The sequence below is a fragment of the Boleophthalmus pectinirostris genome, unplaced genomic scaffold, assembly GCF_026225935.1.
Source record: "Boleophthalmus pectinirostris isolate CB_2022bp ecotype Guang Dong unplaced genomic scaffold, ASM2622593v1 HiC_scaffold_11, whole genome shotgun sequence".
Classification (NCBI taxonomy): Eukaryota; Metazoa; Chordata; class Actinopteri; order Gobiiformes; family Gobiidae; genus Boleophthalmus; species Boleophthalmus pectinirostris.
This window is the reverse complement of record NW_026570994.1, coordinates 4,432,799-4,449,135: the sequence shown is the minus strand read 5'-3', so window position 1 is coordinate 4,449,135 and position 16,337 is coordinate 4,432,799. Positions and strand designations below refer to the sequence as shown.

General features: G+C 40.1%; 1 protein-coding gene across 1 annotated transcript; it reads left to right on the top strand.

Annotated features, from left to right (window-relative positions):
• Positions 1–4,384: 4,384 nt before the first annotated feature.
• On the top strand, positions 4,385–9,443 carry LOC129412613 (GTPase IMAP family member 8-like). Its single transcript, XM_055166699.1, has 2 exons — positions 4,385–4,403; positions 7,351–9,443. The coding sequence occupies exons 1-2, from the start codon at positions 4,385–4,387 to the stop codon at positions 9,441–9,443; spliced, it is 2,112 nt and encodes a 703-aa protein (XP_055022674.1).
• Positions 9,444–16,337: the final 6,894 nt, after the last annotated feature.

The following is a 16,337-nucleotide window of genomic DNA, read 5'->3' as shown; positions in this document are numbered from 1 at the left end:
GCATACCAGCATCCTATGAATGAAATGCCCCAAAATATTAGAGTTACTAGAGTTTAAGTGATTTTAACCCCCCAATAGTGGTGTGCAAATATAAATGTGAAGATGCAGTATTAATATCGTGGACTGCTGTATTGATATCACCAAGAGTATTTTTTTTATATTTTACTAAATAAGTCTGCTACAGTACTACAGTGTTGTTTGTTTAAAGGAAGGAACTTGTTTTGATGATTAAAATGGATGTATTTCATATTTACATTGCGCAAGAAGACTTTTAGTATCACAGCCATGATTTAGCCTTTATTTTTTATTAAACTGTATTGAATCGATTTGAAATATATCACACTGAACTGTATCAAATCGAAAGCTCACTCCATTCAGATATGTATCTTATTGTGGCCTATGTATCGAGGTGTGTATCGTATCAGCAAATTCTGAATGACACTCAGCTCTACCCCCCAAAAATCAAAATTTTGTTATTTGTCATTCAACTTCAGCTTCAAAATTGGCTTCACTCAAATTAGCAATATAAAACATAACAATCCGGCCTCAGCATCCACTATAGCACCGAAACAGCCCAATGACCCCCTGCTCTTCTCTGCATCCTCCACTATCTCCATTCCATTTGCATGAGTGGCTCAGTTCTCTCCTGGTTCACCTATCTCACTATGTCAGCATAAACAACTGCTCATCCACGGAGTCCCTCAAGGCTCAGTGCTAGGTCTTCTTCTGTTTATTCTCTACATTCTTTTCACTTGGTCACATCATCCGCCCACTCAGATTTCATTGCTACACCAAAGACACTCTGTAACTTTTCCATTAAAATCATCAGCCCTACTATCTCAGCTCTAAAACTGCCTCTCTGCCATAAAATCCTGCATGACCTCCAATATCCTCACACTTAACTGCAATAAATCTGAAATTATGATAGCCAGTCCGGTAAATCTCCCTCCCCCCTCCACACAGAATTTCATTCTCCTTCAAACTCCACATCACCAAGACTGCTTTCTTTCACTTCCATAACATCACCAACTTCCGCCCCCTCTCGCTTCCTGAAAATCTCCTCCACGGCATCATCACATCCAGACTCAACAATTGCATTAGCCTCCTCTGCGGACTTCCCTCTACTGACCTCCAATAAAAACGTCAATATGTTCAGAACTCTCCAACTCTCCAGAACAGTTCAGAACTCTCCACTCCAACCTAAAACTCCACTGGCTCTCTGTGCACTATTTACCTATCAGACAAAACATATTAAAGCAGAACTAAGTAACATTTTTACCTTAATTAATGTCTTTCAAAGACCCTCTGATGGTTCCATATGACATTTAGGGATGTTTAAAGGGTATACTGGCACCGCCAGCTGTCTCTGGGCGGAAAAACCAGACATGCAACTTTGCTGCCACCGACCCGCGTCAGTTCTCAAAGGTCTGTTCAAGTTCTCGTGAGATTCAAATTGCTTTATGGCACTTCAACATACACACGGGTAACCAAACTATGACACACCCACATCACTGCAAGAATAAATATCTACTGTTTATTTGTGAGGTGTCAGTCATGGCACATCCAGCTAAAAGACAGCGGAAGCCTTTGTCCAAGGACGCAAGGAAAAGAAAACATGAATGGGACAGGGCCTGACCTCACAGGAGTCAATCCGGGGAAAGTGTTTGAGGAATAACAGAGTTCAAGGAAAGAGAAGGGCGCAAGAGCAATGCAGATCTGACGATATTGTTATTGAGCATGCAAGTTTCATATACATTGCTTGTATGATTGTTAAAGTTATGCAGTTTGAGTAATTGTTAGCTATAGTACACAGTTATCTTGTTCATGCTGTTATTTGCATGCTTCGTTTTTCAGTGTAGCTATGAAACTGTACCATTAGATTGATACATGTTTGTATAAATCGTTTGATTTGAGCGACTCATGTCTAATCTGCTAATCTAATCTCTTGTGTTGTCAGTGAGCAAAAACAAGTGCAATTTTTTAGATTTAGCCCTGACGTGATATGTGACTGTGGCTAACATCGCACCAGCATCAAACAGGATCACGCATTTGCATGTGATCAAAGCGTCACGTCGGAGTCACTTCTGTAATTGACAGACTGATGTTTCATCTGTATGTAGTAGTAATGTTCTATGTTTTAGCAGTCGGACGTGTCTTTGATGTCAGTATTGTCAGTCCGTCTGTAAATGGAGCAACAACAACTTTAGCCCAGATGTAAAATCAGCCCAAGGCATTTAACAGTTACACATTTGTGTTGGATCAACCCGTTTGGAATTTCAAGGGGAATTTACAAAGCTATTATTTATTTAAAGAGTAAAGTAACATTACCCATCTTAGATATTTTGTTGTACAGTCGTACAGTGTTCAAATGTGAGGGAGGTGGAAACAGTATTCATGACAATGCATTTTCACTAGCGACCTGTTGGGGAAGCACTACCCTCAAGTTACTTAGTTCTGCTTTAACAAGTCTATCCTGTCTCCCTGTTTACAAAGGATGTGACTGACAGGCAGATTAACCAATCAAAGAGACACGTGGTCATTTCATGTCAAAACAACAACAATGAAAAAGTAATAAAAGAAAAACACAGCAACACAGAGGACTGAGAAACAGCATTTATCACAATCAACAAACAAAGCTCCAAACTCGTATTTTTCTTATGGTCATATTTTTATTTGGTGCTTTTCCACTTTTAAGGCTCTAGCAACGATGTTTATGCTGCGAGTGGGATTTGAACCACCAACCATCGGCTCAAATACAGAACCTTGGGGGACCCTCCTGAACTCCCTTCCCTCCACATTAAACATAACAAAGGAGAAGTAGTGAAGACACATGTTTAGTAGCTGTGCTTAACTTACTTTTTACAGTGGATACTTTTTACTTCACTACATTTAAGTGCAGGTACTTTCTACTTTCATACTTTTCAGTCTACTATATATATTTTTTTATTATTGTTTGAGTACTTCCGTTACCACTGTCAGAAACCATTCATTTTACTTCTTATTACTTCTAGTTGTCTTGTATTTATTTATTGTTCTACTATGTTAAGTGTTTTTGAGTTACTGTAAAAAGTGCTGTGTATAAAACCAATTTATGATTATTATTCGTAGTGATGGAATAATACACCCTCAACATGACACTGCAAACCCACAGTGAAGAGATGCCAGTTCCACTCATCATAAAGATATTTGATGTTAGCCACACCTCTTCTGGGCTGCTTAAAAAGTGTGCCTTGACTTATTTCAGTGGAGTTTGGTCTGGTCCAGCGAGTGTAAAGGTAAAAGGTAAGAAAACACTATCCAGTGGTTTTAGATGAATAATATATGAAGACTTATTTATTACTCATTGATTGACTGGATGATTGTATTAGCCTGCTACATTTGTACTCAACATTGCTATTTTTTTACATCAACCTGTCCAGGGATTTCAGGTTTTTGTGTGCTTTATCCCTGATTAATGAACTAAATTAAACTGACATAGAGCAAGCACACATAAACTCAGTGTGTGTGTGTGTGTGTGTGTGTGTGTGTGTGTGTTTGTGTGTGTGTATAATGACTGTGTGAGGACTACTGAAAAGGCCAAGATGCTCTGTCTGTTTGATGCACAGATTCATCTGTTGTCTTAATGACTGTGAGAACATTATGAGCATGAGACGGCCTCATGTCAAACTCAGGGCCACGCTGCACCAGTCTGAATTATAGACACACTGGTACAGCTGTTTGCTGTGAATATTGTGTTGAAGGATTTCTGTGTCTTTTTAGGTGACCCAACTTACTGTCAATAGTTTGCCACTAGAAAAGTTACACAGTGCAGCTTTAATGCAAAGTGTTTTATGTGGTCTGATTGAGAAGTCAGAAATGTATTCAGAATGTTGTACTTTTTATTATATTCTTCCAAATTAACCACAAAATGCACTTTCTGTATTTGATGTATTCTAATCTCTATTCAGTCCAGAATTGTCCATTATGTTCACTGTAGGTGTATTTTTTGTATTTGTGATCTGTTTTATTTAATGGTTTCATGTGAGAAATATAAAGCAAAGGTCTGATTTATGATTTTATGATTACAGGAAAATGAACTACCCAAATTCCTTACTGGAAGAAACATTAGGACAATCCTAAAGTCCAATAAAGTCTTAAGATGAAGGTCAAAATTCATGGATTTTATTGTTACCATTTACAACATCACCTTTCTATGTACAGCTACATGGCATACCATTTCAAGACACAAGAAAACAGAACTCTAGGATGAGGAAACATTATAACATAGAGCAGAAAATAGTGTAATATGAGCCCTTTAAATGTTTTGTGCAATATGAGACATATGAGTAATGTGCTTTTTCTTTTCAACAGTTCCAAAGTGTGACCCTTCCCACTGAAAAACAATATGGCTGCTGCAAGATCCGGTGAGTTGAAATCACTAAAATTTCAGTTTCTCATAGAGACTCTAAGAAGATGCAGAACAATTTTGCTCCTATGAGTGAATGAATCTGTAAAACAGCTCATTTTCACCAAGATGTGCAAAATCTGAGGTGGAGGATATGCAAAGGAAGTGAGTGCAGCCACATTTATAACAACTGTCAACTGTCTGATAATATCGTGCGCTGGAGAGACAGGTGTACTTTTTTTACACAGGATACCTACTGAAATCTGGGCACCAATAGGGCAGTTGATACAGATATTTAAATGCTTTAAAATAACCCACATGGGCAGATGAGATAATGACAGTAGTAATGTAGTAATAAAATATCAACTCTACATCTGCAACACTTTGACCCTGACTCCCCCATGACTGTCACATGTCCTAAAGTCTTTCCCATGTCGTAAAAACTCTGATGCCACAGACAGTGCATGACCTCATCCAAACCATAAACATACAAAGAAAAGAGATGGTGACACAAAGTCATTTCATCTGTAAATGCAAAAAGCTCATGTCAAATTTGGCTGGTATTTTGGTCAGGTGAAGGTCAGGAAGCTTTCTATATCTCTGGCTTAGTCAGATTCAAATGTCCTTTTAGATGTGTCTTTTACATCTGCTTGTAATCTTCTGTACTTAATGTGCTTGTGTACTTTTACAGATCTCTATTCATATGCACAAAGGAGAAGCAAGGAATTTAAACCATCCAGTAAGTTTTTACAATGTTGTACGTACGTGTAGTACTGGGAAGAACAGTACTACACGTACAACTATTAAGTAGTTCATTCTAAGTGATATTGATCCATTTGTGTATGGTTCATTTTGTCCAAATTCAAAATGACTCAAAACAACTAAAAATTTACAAATAAACATTTCTGACATTTCAACCAAAAAAAAATTAAAAATAAAAAATCTGTGACCAATACCATACAACACCATACCTCTCAACTACGCCTACATGAGCACTGAGGCGCTGGCTTTAAAGTGCGTTTGATCGAGGATACGAACTATAAATAAAAGTCAACTTAAGCGAAATTTAGGCCAGCAATAGAACTACTGCTTATTTTTATAAAAGTGCGAGTGGACTGGGAGAGGACTGTCCCACAGACAGAGGACTGTCCCACTACAAGCTACAGGCTACAATGTCATGCAAAAATGCCATTATACCATAAAAAAAGAAGGCAAAAGAACAGTAAATGTAGACTAAATAAATCCAATTTAAAATCTATTAGAGCCAGACATAAGTTTTATAATCACTTGAAGACAGCAAATTTTTCCATCACTAAAAACACGAGCTATAAGCACCTTCAAAGCCCATTTTAACTGTATCATATAAAATAAAAAAAATCCATATTACTCAGGCCCTAGTCATAAGCCGTTCAGTTTTATATACAGCCTCACCGTTACAACAATGTCAAAAATAGCAAAAATGACAGCAGAAATCACTATAATTGCTAGTCCTACATGTGACATGTGTGAGAACTGATCTACAGTCAGACTACATCCAAACCCTAACGCCTGAAAAACTGAACCAGCAGAGAGCAGCTCTGGTTCAGGTCGAGTTCAGATGAGTCTGAGTGGTGAGTGCTGTTAGATGCCTTACACATATGTTTCGGTGTCCAGTGGGAAAAAGTTTTACCAGGTGAGAGTCGCGTAATGTCAATGACAAGTCCCCACCTCCCTCCCCCCGTACAGTGTCCTGGTTTTGACAAACGCAAATCTGGTCACACTAACCTGTATTCCACTGAGTCATGTCTTTTAATCTGACAGAAAATGACCGCATCAGCAACACAAGAGCTGTAGTTTTATCTTCACTTAGTTTATGCAAATTAGTGATGCGGTTTTAAGTTTTGTTTCTGTGAGAGTTGCACAAAACTGAATTAAACACATTATAATGTCAAACGGATTGATGTGGCTCTAGAGTCGTTACGGTTTATATGTCTAGTTAGTAAAATTGAATTTATTTATGCAGATTAGTAGTGCAGATAATAATAATAATGATGATCATTTTAATATAAAAACGTTAATGATTAATCGATAATCGATCATTAATTCTTCCAACGATCGATTAAGAAAATTTCATCGAATGCCCGTCCCTAGTCTAAACATGATATAACGAACCAGAACAGATTTGTACTTCTGTGTGGGTGCTTTGATAATTTCTGTGCACCATGTGTGAGTGCAGGCATGTCCAAACTATGGCCCGGGGGCCAAATGCGGCCCTCAGACTAATTTTTCTTGGCCCTCAGACGTCGAGGTAAATTGGCCCAAAATTACCTTGCATTAATTACATTTTTTTTTTTTCTGCAAGTTTTTTGAAAGTCTACCTTGATAAAGCCAATATTAAATATTTAGTGTGTGGTTTTAAGGATCTTAGCATGAATAAAGACTGATGGCTCATTCTAACGTGTTAAACCTGCACATATTTCAATTATTCACTGTACTGAGCATCAGTCTACGGCCCTCGATCGGCCCTCTGCTTTGTGTGTTTTTAGATATGTGGCCCTTGATGAAAAAAGTTTGGACACCCCTGTGCTAGTGTCATTTCTAATAAATCCCGAAGAAAGTTGTTTGGGTCATATACCAGATATTCGCATTAAATTCTGCCGTACATATGTTGAGGGCCATTGGGTGCACACCTGCCCACATTCTCCAAGCACAACTTTGACATGATTGCGTCCAAAGTGGTTAAAAGCTCTTCGGATGTATTGCCAAGGTAGTTCCTGTGCATGATGGATAGAGTAGCCTAATAGAGGGACATAGAGAACACTGTTTCTCCTAGAGTTCTACAGTTTCTATGTCCCACTGTCGTTCAGAAGCTGAAATACTGATTATCAGCAAAACTGTTTGGATTAGGATTCAAAACTTAAAAAAAGAACAAACCACACATTGAATCAACATAATTCTCATAAATGTAAAAAATCTTTTCATTCCAGTGTCTGAGCTGAAGCTGATTCTTCTGGGGGAAAGTCCACGTCTGAAGGCCTCAGTGGGAAACTTCCTTTTGGGAAAAACAGAGTTCAGTCAACATAATAAATGTGTAGAAGGCAGAGGAAGATTTAATGACAATCCGGTGACTGTGATCTACACTCAAGACCAGCTGCTCTCCACTGTCTCACAAGGACTCAATCGGTTAATACAAGACATTAAAGATCTGAGTGGCCTTGGTCCTCATGTGTTCCTGCTGTTTGTACAGCCTGAAGCCTTCACTGATAAACACAAACACAGACTAGAGTCAGTCCTGGAGAACCTTGGTGAGCAGGACTTCCAGCATTCACTGGTGCTGATGTCCAGTACACAAGCAGTGACACCAGACTCCATGGAGAAATACATGAGGGAGCCACATATAAAAGACTTGATCACCAAATGTAAGAACAGATATATGTGGATGGATAACATGTATCTAACTGATCTGAATCTGAAAGTTGAAGAGCTGTTTTCAAAAATCAGTAACATGCTGAAAGAGAGCAATGTAGGTCATTTGAACCCTCACCCCTCTAAAGACCAAGGCACAGGTCAGACTGTGGTGATGCATAGAGATGTGGAGCCACACCTGCCACAGGAGTGTCTGAGGATTGTGCTCTTTGGGAAAACTGGCAATGGAAAAAGTGCCACTGCCAACACAATTTTGGGCCGAGAGTGTTTCAAATCTTACGCCCACCCTCAATCTGTCACCAGAATCTGCATGAAAGATGAGGGTGATGTTGATGGACAGAGGGTCGCTGTTGTTGACACTCCTGGTTTATTTGATACATCTTTGTCCAATGAGGAGCTGCAAGAGGAGCTTGTAAAATGCGTCACATTGCTGGCTCCTGGACCACATGTCTTCTTACTGGTGCTACAGATCGGTCGATTCACAAAAGAAGAGAGTGACTCAGTGGATCTGATCAAAACGTACTTTGGCAAAAAATCAAGTCCCTTTATCATCATTCTCTTCACTAAAGGAGATGCCCTCGAGGAAATGTCCATTGAAAATTACATTGAGGGAGATCAAAGATTAAAGGAAATTATTCAAGAGTGCGGAGGGAGGTTCCAGGTCTTTAACAATAAAGAGAAAAACAATAGGTCACAGGTTCGGCAACTCATGAAAAAAGCCAACAAAATGGTGTTGGAAAATGGAGGGAGCTACTACACAACAGAGATGTTCCAAGAGGCAGAGCAGGCCATAAAGAAGGAGATGGAGAGACTCCTGCGAGGGAAGGAGAAGGAGATAAAGAAGGAGGAGGAGGAGCTTCAGTATAAACACAAACAAAAAATCAAAGCAATGGAAAAAGAACTGGGGAAGGTGAAAGACCTGAAGAAGAGCAAAGACATCAAGGAACAAAGGATGAGAAATTTTGAGCAAAAACAACGAGAGGAGAGAGAAAGAGAGAGAAAGGCACAAGAGGAGAACCCAAGACAACAGTTGAAGCAAAGACTTGAGAGGTTTGAAGTAAAAAGCAACTTTAAGTCACAATCAAAACTAAAAAGCCAGGAATCATTGAGAAAACCGCAGAATGCCCAAGGGAGAGCCAAGGAAGACTGGTGGTTGAACCGAGTCTATGAGAATACGAGAAGTACTGAACAGGAGAGAACCCAAACGATACAGCCTCCTAAGGAAACCAGAATCAGCAGGAAGAACGAAGAAGATCAAATCCCCCAAAAGCTGGAGGAGAAACAGATGCAGGAGCTATTCAAATGTTATCAAGAAGAGTTGGCAAAGATGAAGCTTAAATATGAACAAGAGGCCCGAAAAGAGGCAGAAAGATTCAATGAGTTTAAGGAAAAGTACACTCGAGATTTTGATGCTTTATTGGAGAGGCATAATGAGGAAATATCAACTCTAAAGCGACGCCATGAGAGAGAAAACATGAACATCAACATGGAACACCGACACCGGTACGTTTCTATAGATGATCTCACAAGACCAAAATGGGACAACGAGGATAAGCAGACACAAGCTGAAATGAATGAAGTGGCAAGAAATCGACACAAAGGGGAAATTAATGAATTGAAGAAAAAACACAAAAATAATTGTTCGATTTGCTAACTTAAAAACTTTCTTTTCTTTATTTCCATGATTATTTACAATCGCGATTCTCAATGAAGACATCAAAACTATGAATGACACATGAGGAATGTACTAAATAACTCCGAACTTAAAAACAGCCACCCTTTGCTTTGATCACTGTTTTACACTATTGGCATTTCTTGACCTTTACATGGTGCAGCTGTTAGGTGGAAACCATTTCTTGAGACGTCATCATGAAGCTCATTGACAGAAGGCCAAGGCTTTGCAGCACTGTCAACAAAGCAAAGGGTGGCTACTTTGAGGCTGTGAATTAAAAATATAAAATTGCTTCATATTTCCATTTATCTTGCCATTACCATATATGTGATCAATCAATATGATTTTATTTGTACATGAGGGGCAGTTTAAGCGCACTGAGCAGTAAAATACAATAATAACAGAAAAGCTCAAACAAAAGTCTCAGTGCAGCTGTAGAGTCGTCAGACCCAGTGTCAGGGCAGTTTGAGATTTATAACAGCCCTCAGGACAAAAGTGTTCCTTGTTTCTGTCCTGAAGCTCATGCATCACAGCAGCCTCCAGGGGGCGCCAGGTGAACTGTACTCAGTGTGCCAGCAGGTTGGCTACAATATTTTGATGTTTTAGTTCTCCTTCTCAGCTTGAAGCTATTGGCAACATCTAAAATTAATAAAACTATTGAACTAAAGGTCTCTCTCTCTTTTTCTGTAGAGATAGATATAAATATGTAGCTTGCATTTATAAAAATGTTGCACACAGTTCCTTTTAAATTGTATTATTTATTATTATTTATTATTATAGTATTATTATTATTTGTTTTGTTCCCTGGTTTAATCCTTTTTGCATTAGACTTAGACTTAGACACAAGGGAAATCATTTGGACACAGTATTAGCTCACACATCACAACACATTACAATAATAAAGAGCAAATATATAAATAGTAATAATAGATTCATATGTAGCAAAAACAGCAAGAGACTGATGTCAAATAAGGCTTTAACTAAACTAATATATGTACATGCAACTCACTTCAAACTATGAACACGTCTCGACCTCTAGGTTCGTAGAAGATGAAAGTATAGACGGATTATTTGTTTATTAACGCAGGAGATGTGCACGCAGCCTGAGTGAAGAAAGCACTGCCGTCTGTTGCAACGTTTGCTAGCACTGTTGTCAGCACTAAAACAGTTATAATGTGATAACATAAGTTATGATGCTAAACTAACATTAAACCAGTGAGTGGGATACATCTTCATGACCCGTATGTGTTAAATGCAGGTGAGTGATTAAATGACGAGAAAATGTCTCAAACTTCAATAGCTGCACATCCACTCATACCTGATTGATACAACTAGCCCCCGCCCCCGAGAAAGACTAAAATCTGCTGAAATCCTACAAGACACTGACATGATAGACAGGACACAGGCTCTTTCTGCAGGAGACATGCGCAGTAGAGCCAAGTGACGTAGTCGGTTAATCCCTCTATAGGAATAACCAATGGACACAAGCAATTGTAGTTAAATGTGCTTTTAGTTTGAAAAATATAAAAGGAGTGCACAATCTTACCACAGGATCCGTCGTATGGGGCGGTAGAGGCTCACATTTCAACTGGGAGGCTCGTCATCAATGGATCATCTCATCAAACTCGTTGGACTCCAAGGCAGGAAACATCACTTTTCTATGAAGTCAAAAAGACCCAACCTGTATTTACAAAACAGGCTTTAATGTCCAAATTCTCATGTGAAATTGCAATTAGATTCATTAGCTTCACACAAAGATCCCTATATAATGTAACTTTAGTTATATTTCCAATTGATAAGATAAAGACAGTTAACAAATAGGTAACTACACTTATATCCCAAATAAGTGTTTCATATTGTCAAAATAGATCATTGTAACCCATAGTAATTACAATTAAATGTAATTATATAAACACATTTCACCTATGGATTCACTTATGGCTGAGAAAGAGAGAGGGGGTAGGGATGGAGGAGGGAGGGGAGGGACAGCGAGGGAACTAAATATTTAGTATATTTTTCGGTTAAAAAGTTACATACTTTGAGGCTATTCATGGTTTTCAGGTTTTCAAGTTTGTTCTTTTGTACACAGATCACTCTAATTACAACTTCAGAGGGTAAATGAAAAGGGAAACAACTACAACATGGTTAAAATAGTAGATTTTGCAGAATAAGCTCACTTTAAATCCTTACCATGGAATATTCTAGACAAATCATGACCTACCAGAAAAGTCACATACTACAACATTAAAACTCAAATATAAAACAAACACAAAAGGGTCCAGGTGTTGTACAACACTGACACATGATTGATGTATTATCTTGATGAGTTAATAGTCATTTTCACCACAGATCAGGCCAAAGTGTGTGAACTTTATAGTGAGCTGTGTTCTTTGCTCTGGTGACATAGGGTCAGTCCGTGGTGTGTGGGGAAACAGAAGAAAGTGTAGCATGTCTGTGGCATATGCCTTTTTTAAAAAGTTATTTATTTTATTTCAAACCTGCACATACAATTCACAACATAACAATACAAATGCAGGTACAAACATACAGGTTTGAAAAGGGGATGGAGAAAAGGGTAAGTTGGATTGTCGACTAGGACCAGAAGATTAGGACACGGCTCTCTGGGAAGTGGGAGACCAGTAAGAAAAATACACCAGAGACTGGATAATGAAGTTTAAGTATGATTGGTGTCATTTATTCATAGTGAAAAGTGAATGAACAAACAATAATATACCCATTAAGCCAATGATGTTCATTTTGTCTTCTTATATACTTTAACTTCTTAGGTTCTTTTCTTAGGCAGCAAGGTAAATACACTTTACTGCATTGTCTTTAAAAAGAACCTAAGAAGTTAAATAATATACCCAATATTTACCTCTGCAGATTATTTATGATCAAGCCAAGTACACTTGTTTAAAACAGTAACAACAGTTGTTGTATTGTTGCATATTGAACTATCTAGTTCAATATGCAACAATACAACAAAAATAAGCAGCAATAGAGATGTTAAAGTCCTGGAGTACAAAACTCCCAAACAAAAAGGGGGGCTTGGTCACTTTAGAGGCAGGGGTCTCAGACTCGCGGCCTGGGGGCCAACTGCGGCCCTCGGAAGGATTTTTTGCGGCCCGCCACTTAATTCCAAAGAATAATGTCAGTGTGGCCCGCGGTATAGATGTACGCACAATCCCACCCCCCTACCGTGGGCCGCACTGACAGATGAAGCTGCAATCGGTGCCCATGCAGATTCACAACAACAGATTATTAACGCAGCTTACATCCCAAAACTCAATTTACAGCTGTTGTGAAGCAACGAGACTAAGTGGATCTGTTAATACGAGTACACGTGCACATACGGCATCACCGAAGAACCAAAACAAACCACACATGGTGGTACACGTGTGCGCACTTCACTTTATGCTCCCACAGCCACAGTATCAGAGCACAGAGGAGGCGCTGACACAATTCTCCTGTTCATAAGTATGGGACCATTATTGGAGGGGCTAATAAGAAATAAAAAGACTTTGACAGTCTGTTTACCTGCTCAACGCTCGGTGCGTAACTTGCTGGCAACCAGATGACCAAACTCCACCTGTGCGTCGCCGAAATCCACGCGCACTCAGCGGCACACAGCTGTCCCATCAATATGCAAGCACCACAAAACTGCAGTGATCTATTCCAGAGGCTTGGCGACATGTTAGCAAAAAGTACGAGGCAAAAACAAGCGTCTAACATCCATGTTTGACATACGAGAAGCAGATACACTGTGGTGCTTTCACACCGGCAAACGAACCAAAACTGGTCCGATTAACGGGCCTCTGTATCCCGGCAGAACAACGATACCTCCAGTAACCAATACTGATGTTCCCTGTTAATACCGCGGGCCGTCCTCATCTTATCACCATGAACTCATAAAACAGCAACATAGAACTTTGTACAAACTCACCGCATCAGCCCAGAGTTCGGGTAACAGCAGCAGCCAACAGCGCTCACAGTATCGCGCAGCTCCTCAGGACGGCGCTGGAGTCTGGTCCTTGGTCAATGACTGGGTCTGAGCAGGTACGTTCCGCCGTCTGCGCGCTGGTTCCGTGCGGGGAAAGCGAGAATGCGCTGTGGACTACAGATCTTGAGCTGCTCCGGTCCTCCGCGCTCAAGAACCGCGGCTGGTTCCGAGGTGGTGCAAAGCATCCGTACAGAAGCGTGAGTCCAGTTTAGTTGGTGTCCGCCCTCCGCGCATTTGGTTCTTCCCGGGGAAAGCGCTTTTCACTCCCTGCTCCACGTCATCTGAGCCCGGCCTGAAACGGAGCTGCATCTTCGGGACTCTGGTTTGGATCTAGTCCGACTGTATTTCTCACACTAGGCTAAAAGCAGGACATTTTTTAAAGGTGAATCAATTGAATGGGCGATTGCCTATTGCCATGAAATTATTTGGTCAATTAAAGCCTAAAATAACAAATGCTGGTTCCTACATGATCACGGGGAACGCCGGGACCTCTGTGCAGGTCCTGAACAGACGTACACACCCTCAACTTTGACTCACTCTGGAGCCAAACGTTCGCACGTACTGCGCTGGAGTCGTACAGCGTGTCATTACGGGCAAAGGAGACGCGTTTCTCCCATGATGCATTTTGAATAGTTCGTTTGGACCTGCTGTCTATGGTTTGGACCCGGGTTCGCGTTCACACCAGTGTGAAAGTGTGTGAAAGCACCATCAAACTACAGGTCAAGGCTCACTGATGAGCATCTTCAATCTATCCTGAGGATCTCATATGCTTCCTCCTGAAGTGTAGCCAGGTTTCAACCAGAAAGAAGTAGGCAAAAGAAGAAGAGTAGACGTATTAGTTTAAACTTAAGTTCTAAATACATTTTCATGTTCTGAACTGTTATTAAAGATTAAGAAAGTGTGTTGCGTGTTGTTCATTCTCTCTCTTCATTTCCCGTGCAACCGCTTTTTATCGAATACTCAATGCGGCCCAGCCTCACTCAGACTTTATCTAATGTGGCCCCCAGGTAATTTGAGTTTGAGACCCCATTTAGAGACAAGACATCACACACACACAGATTCTCTGAGCTGCCATTCAGTGGTGCTGGCCTGGTGGACTATTTAAGCACTCCCTTCTCTGTCGCTCCCCCTTTTGAAAGCACGCTCTTCCAGGTCTTCTTTGGTGGCCACTCTGTCCTCCATTCCAGGTGAATTCAAATTCTTAAAACTCCTATGGATCTGATGTCCAAATTTATATCATTTAATCATTTCTTCTCTTAGTGCTGCTGCTTGTCCCTTGCTCTATTGAAATAAGTTGTGTGTCGCACAGCATGTGCCTTCATCTGTTGTGACAGGTAAAGAACGCCCGATACTCCTCATTAGTTCATTCATGCCCAAATTCCTAAGAGTTCCTTTTTTCTGAGGTCACTTGTGGACTGAATCAGTCCTTTGCTCTATTGAGCTGTATTGTGTGTTGCTGTGTGCCCTAAAGAGTGGCGGCAATTAATCAAAGTCCTACCTCAAATTATTACATATTTATCCGCCTGAATTACTGTGTGTAGAATCCCTCAGTCATCTAGGTAGAATCCTTGGCAAAAGGAGAAACTCAATTTGTCAAATGGACAAAAGCTTATTTTAGGGCGAAAACATTTTGCAGCTCATCCAAGCTACTTCTTCTGTTCTAGTCAGATGCTGGTGGACACTGTCTTATATCTACCTGAAGGGAGAAGCTAACTACAATGAAACTACTCTGAAACTAACACACCTACTTGTTTACAGTTTCTGTTTGTTAGCTAGGCCTATTGAACTGCACTGAGTGTGGGGTCATATTAACAGAATCATTCAGGGCCATAATGGAGCTTTCACACCTCTGGGCCTGACCTGGCTTCCCTACTGTTTTCTTAGTTTTGATTTGTAGATTTGATTTGAAGTTGTAGATGGGAGACAAATGATGTCTGAGGCTGAGGATGTTTATTTAAGGAAGGATTCTCTTTCTTAACAAAAATAGCCTCTTTAGCTCCCTTCTCAAACCAATTCTTGTCTCTGGCTAAAATCTGTACCTCACTATCCTCAAAGGAGTGGCCTGAGGTTTTTAGGTGGAGATTTATAGCAGACTCTGGTCCACTGCTGCTCTCTCGTCTGTGCTGGTACATCCTCTTGTGAAGTGGCTGTTGAGTTTCTCCAATGTAGCGTTCACTGCAGTCTTCACTGCACTGAATGGAGTAAACCACATTACTTTGTTTGTGGCTCGGTGTTTTGTCCTTTGGGTGGACCAGTTTCTGTCTTTAAGTGTTTGTGGGTTTGAAATACACCGTGACTTCATGTTGTCTGAAAATCCTCTGTAGCTTTTCAGAAACACCAGCCATGTACGGAATAGTTACCCTCTTTCTCCTGGGTTCTGATTCTCTGTTGTCTTGTTTTTTAGCTCTCTTTGTTTTATTGAAAGCCCATTTCTGATATTCACAAACAGTGAGGACTTTCTGCACATGTTGTTCTTCTTTCTCCTTTCCCTCTGTGTTTGTAGGCACCACTTGGGCCCTGTGGCATAATGTCTGAATAATTACGTTTGTGCTGCAGTGGACGGTGTGTATCAAAAAACAGTTACTGGTCCATGTGCGTGGGCTTCCTGCAGACCTCTACATGGAGTGGCTGGTCTTCTCCTATCATTACTGCACAATCTTAAGAAAGCCAATGTGTTCTCCTTGGCATCTTCATGAGTGAATTTGATGTTTGGATCTACAGAATGAATATGTGCAGTAAAAGGTTCCAAATCTTTAATTTGATTTCAGAAAAAATATCATCAACAAAACAATACTAATGTGTAGATGGAGTTCCTAGATAAGAGTTTAAGGCCTTCTGTTCAAATTGTTCCATATATAAGTTTGCAATGATAGGAG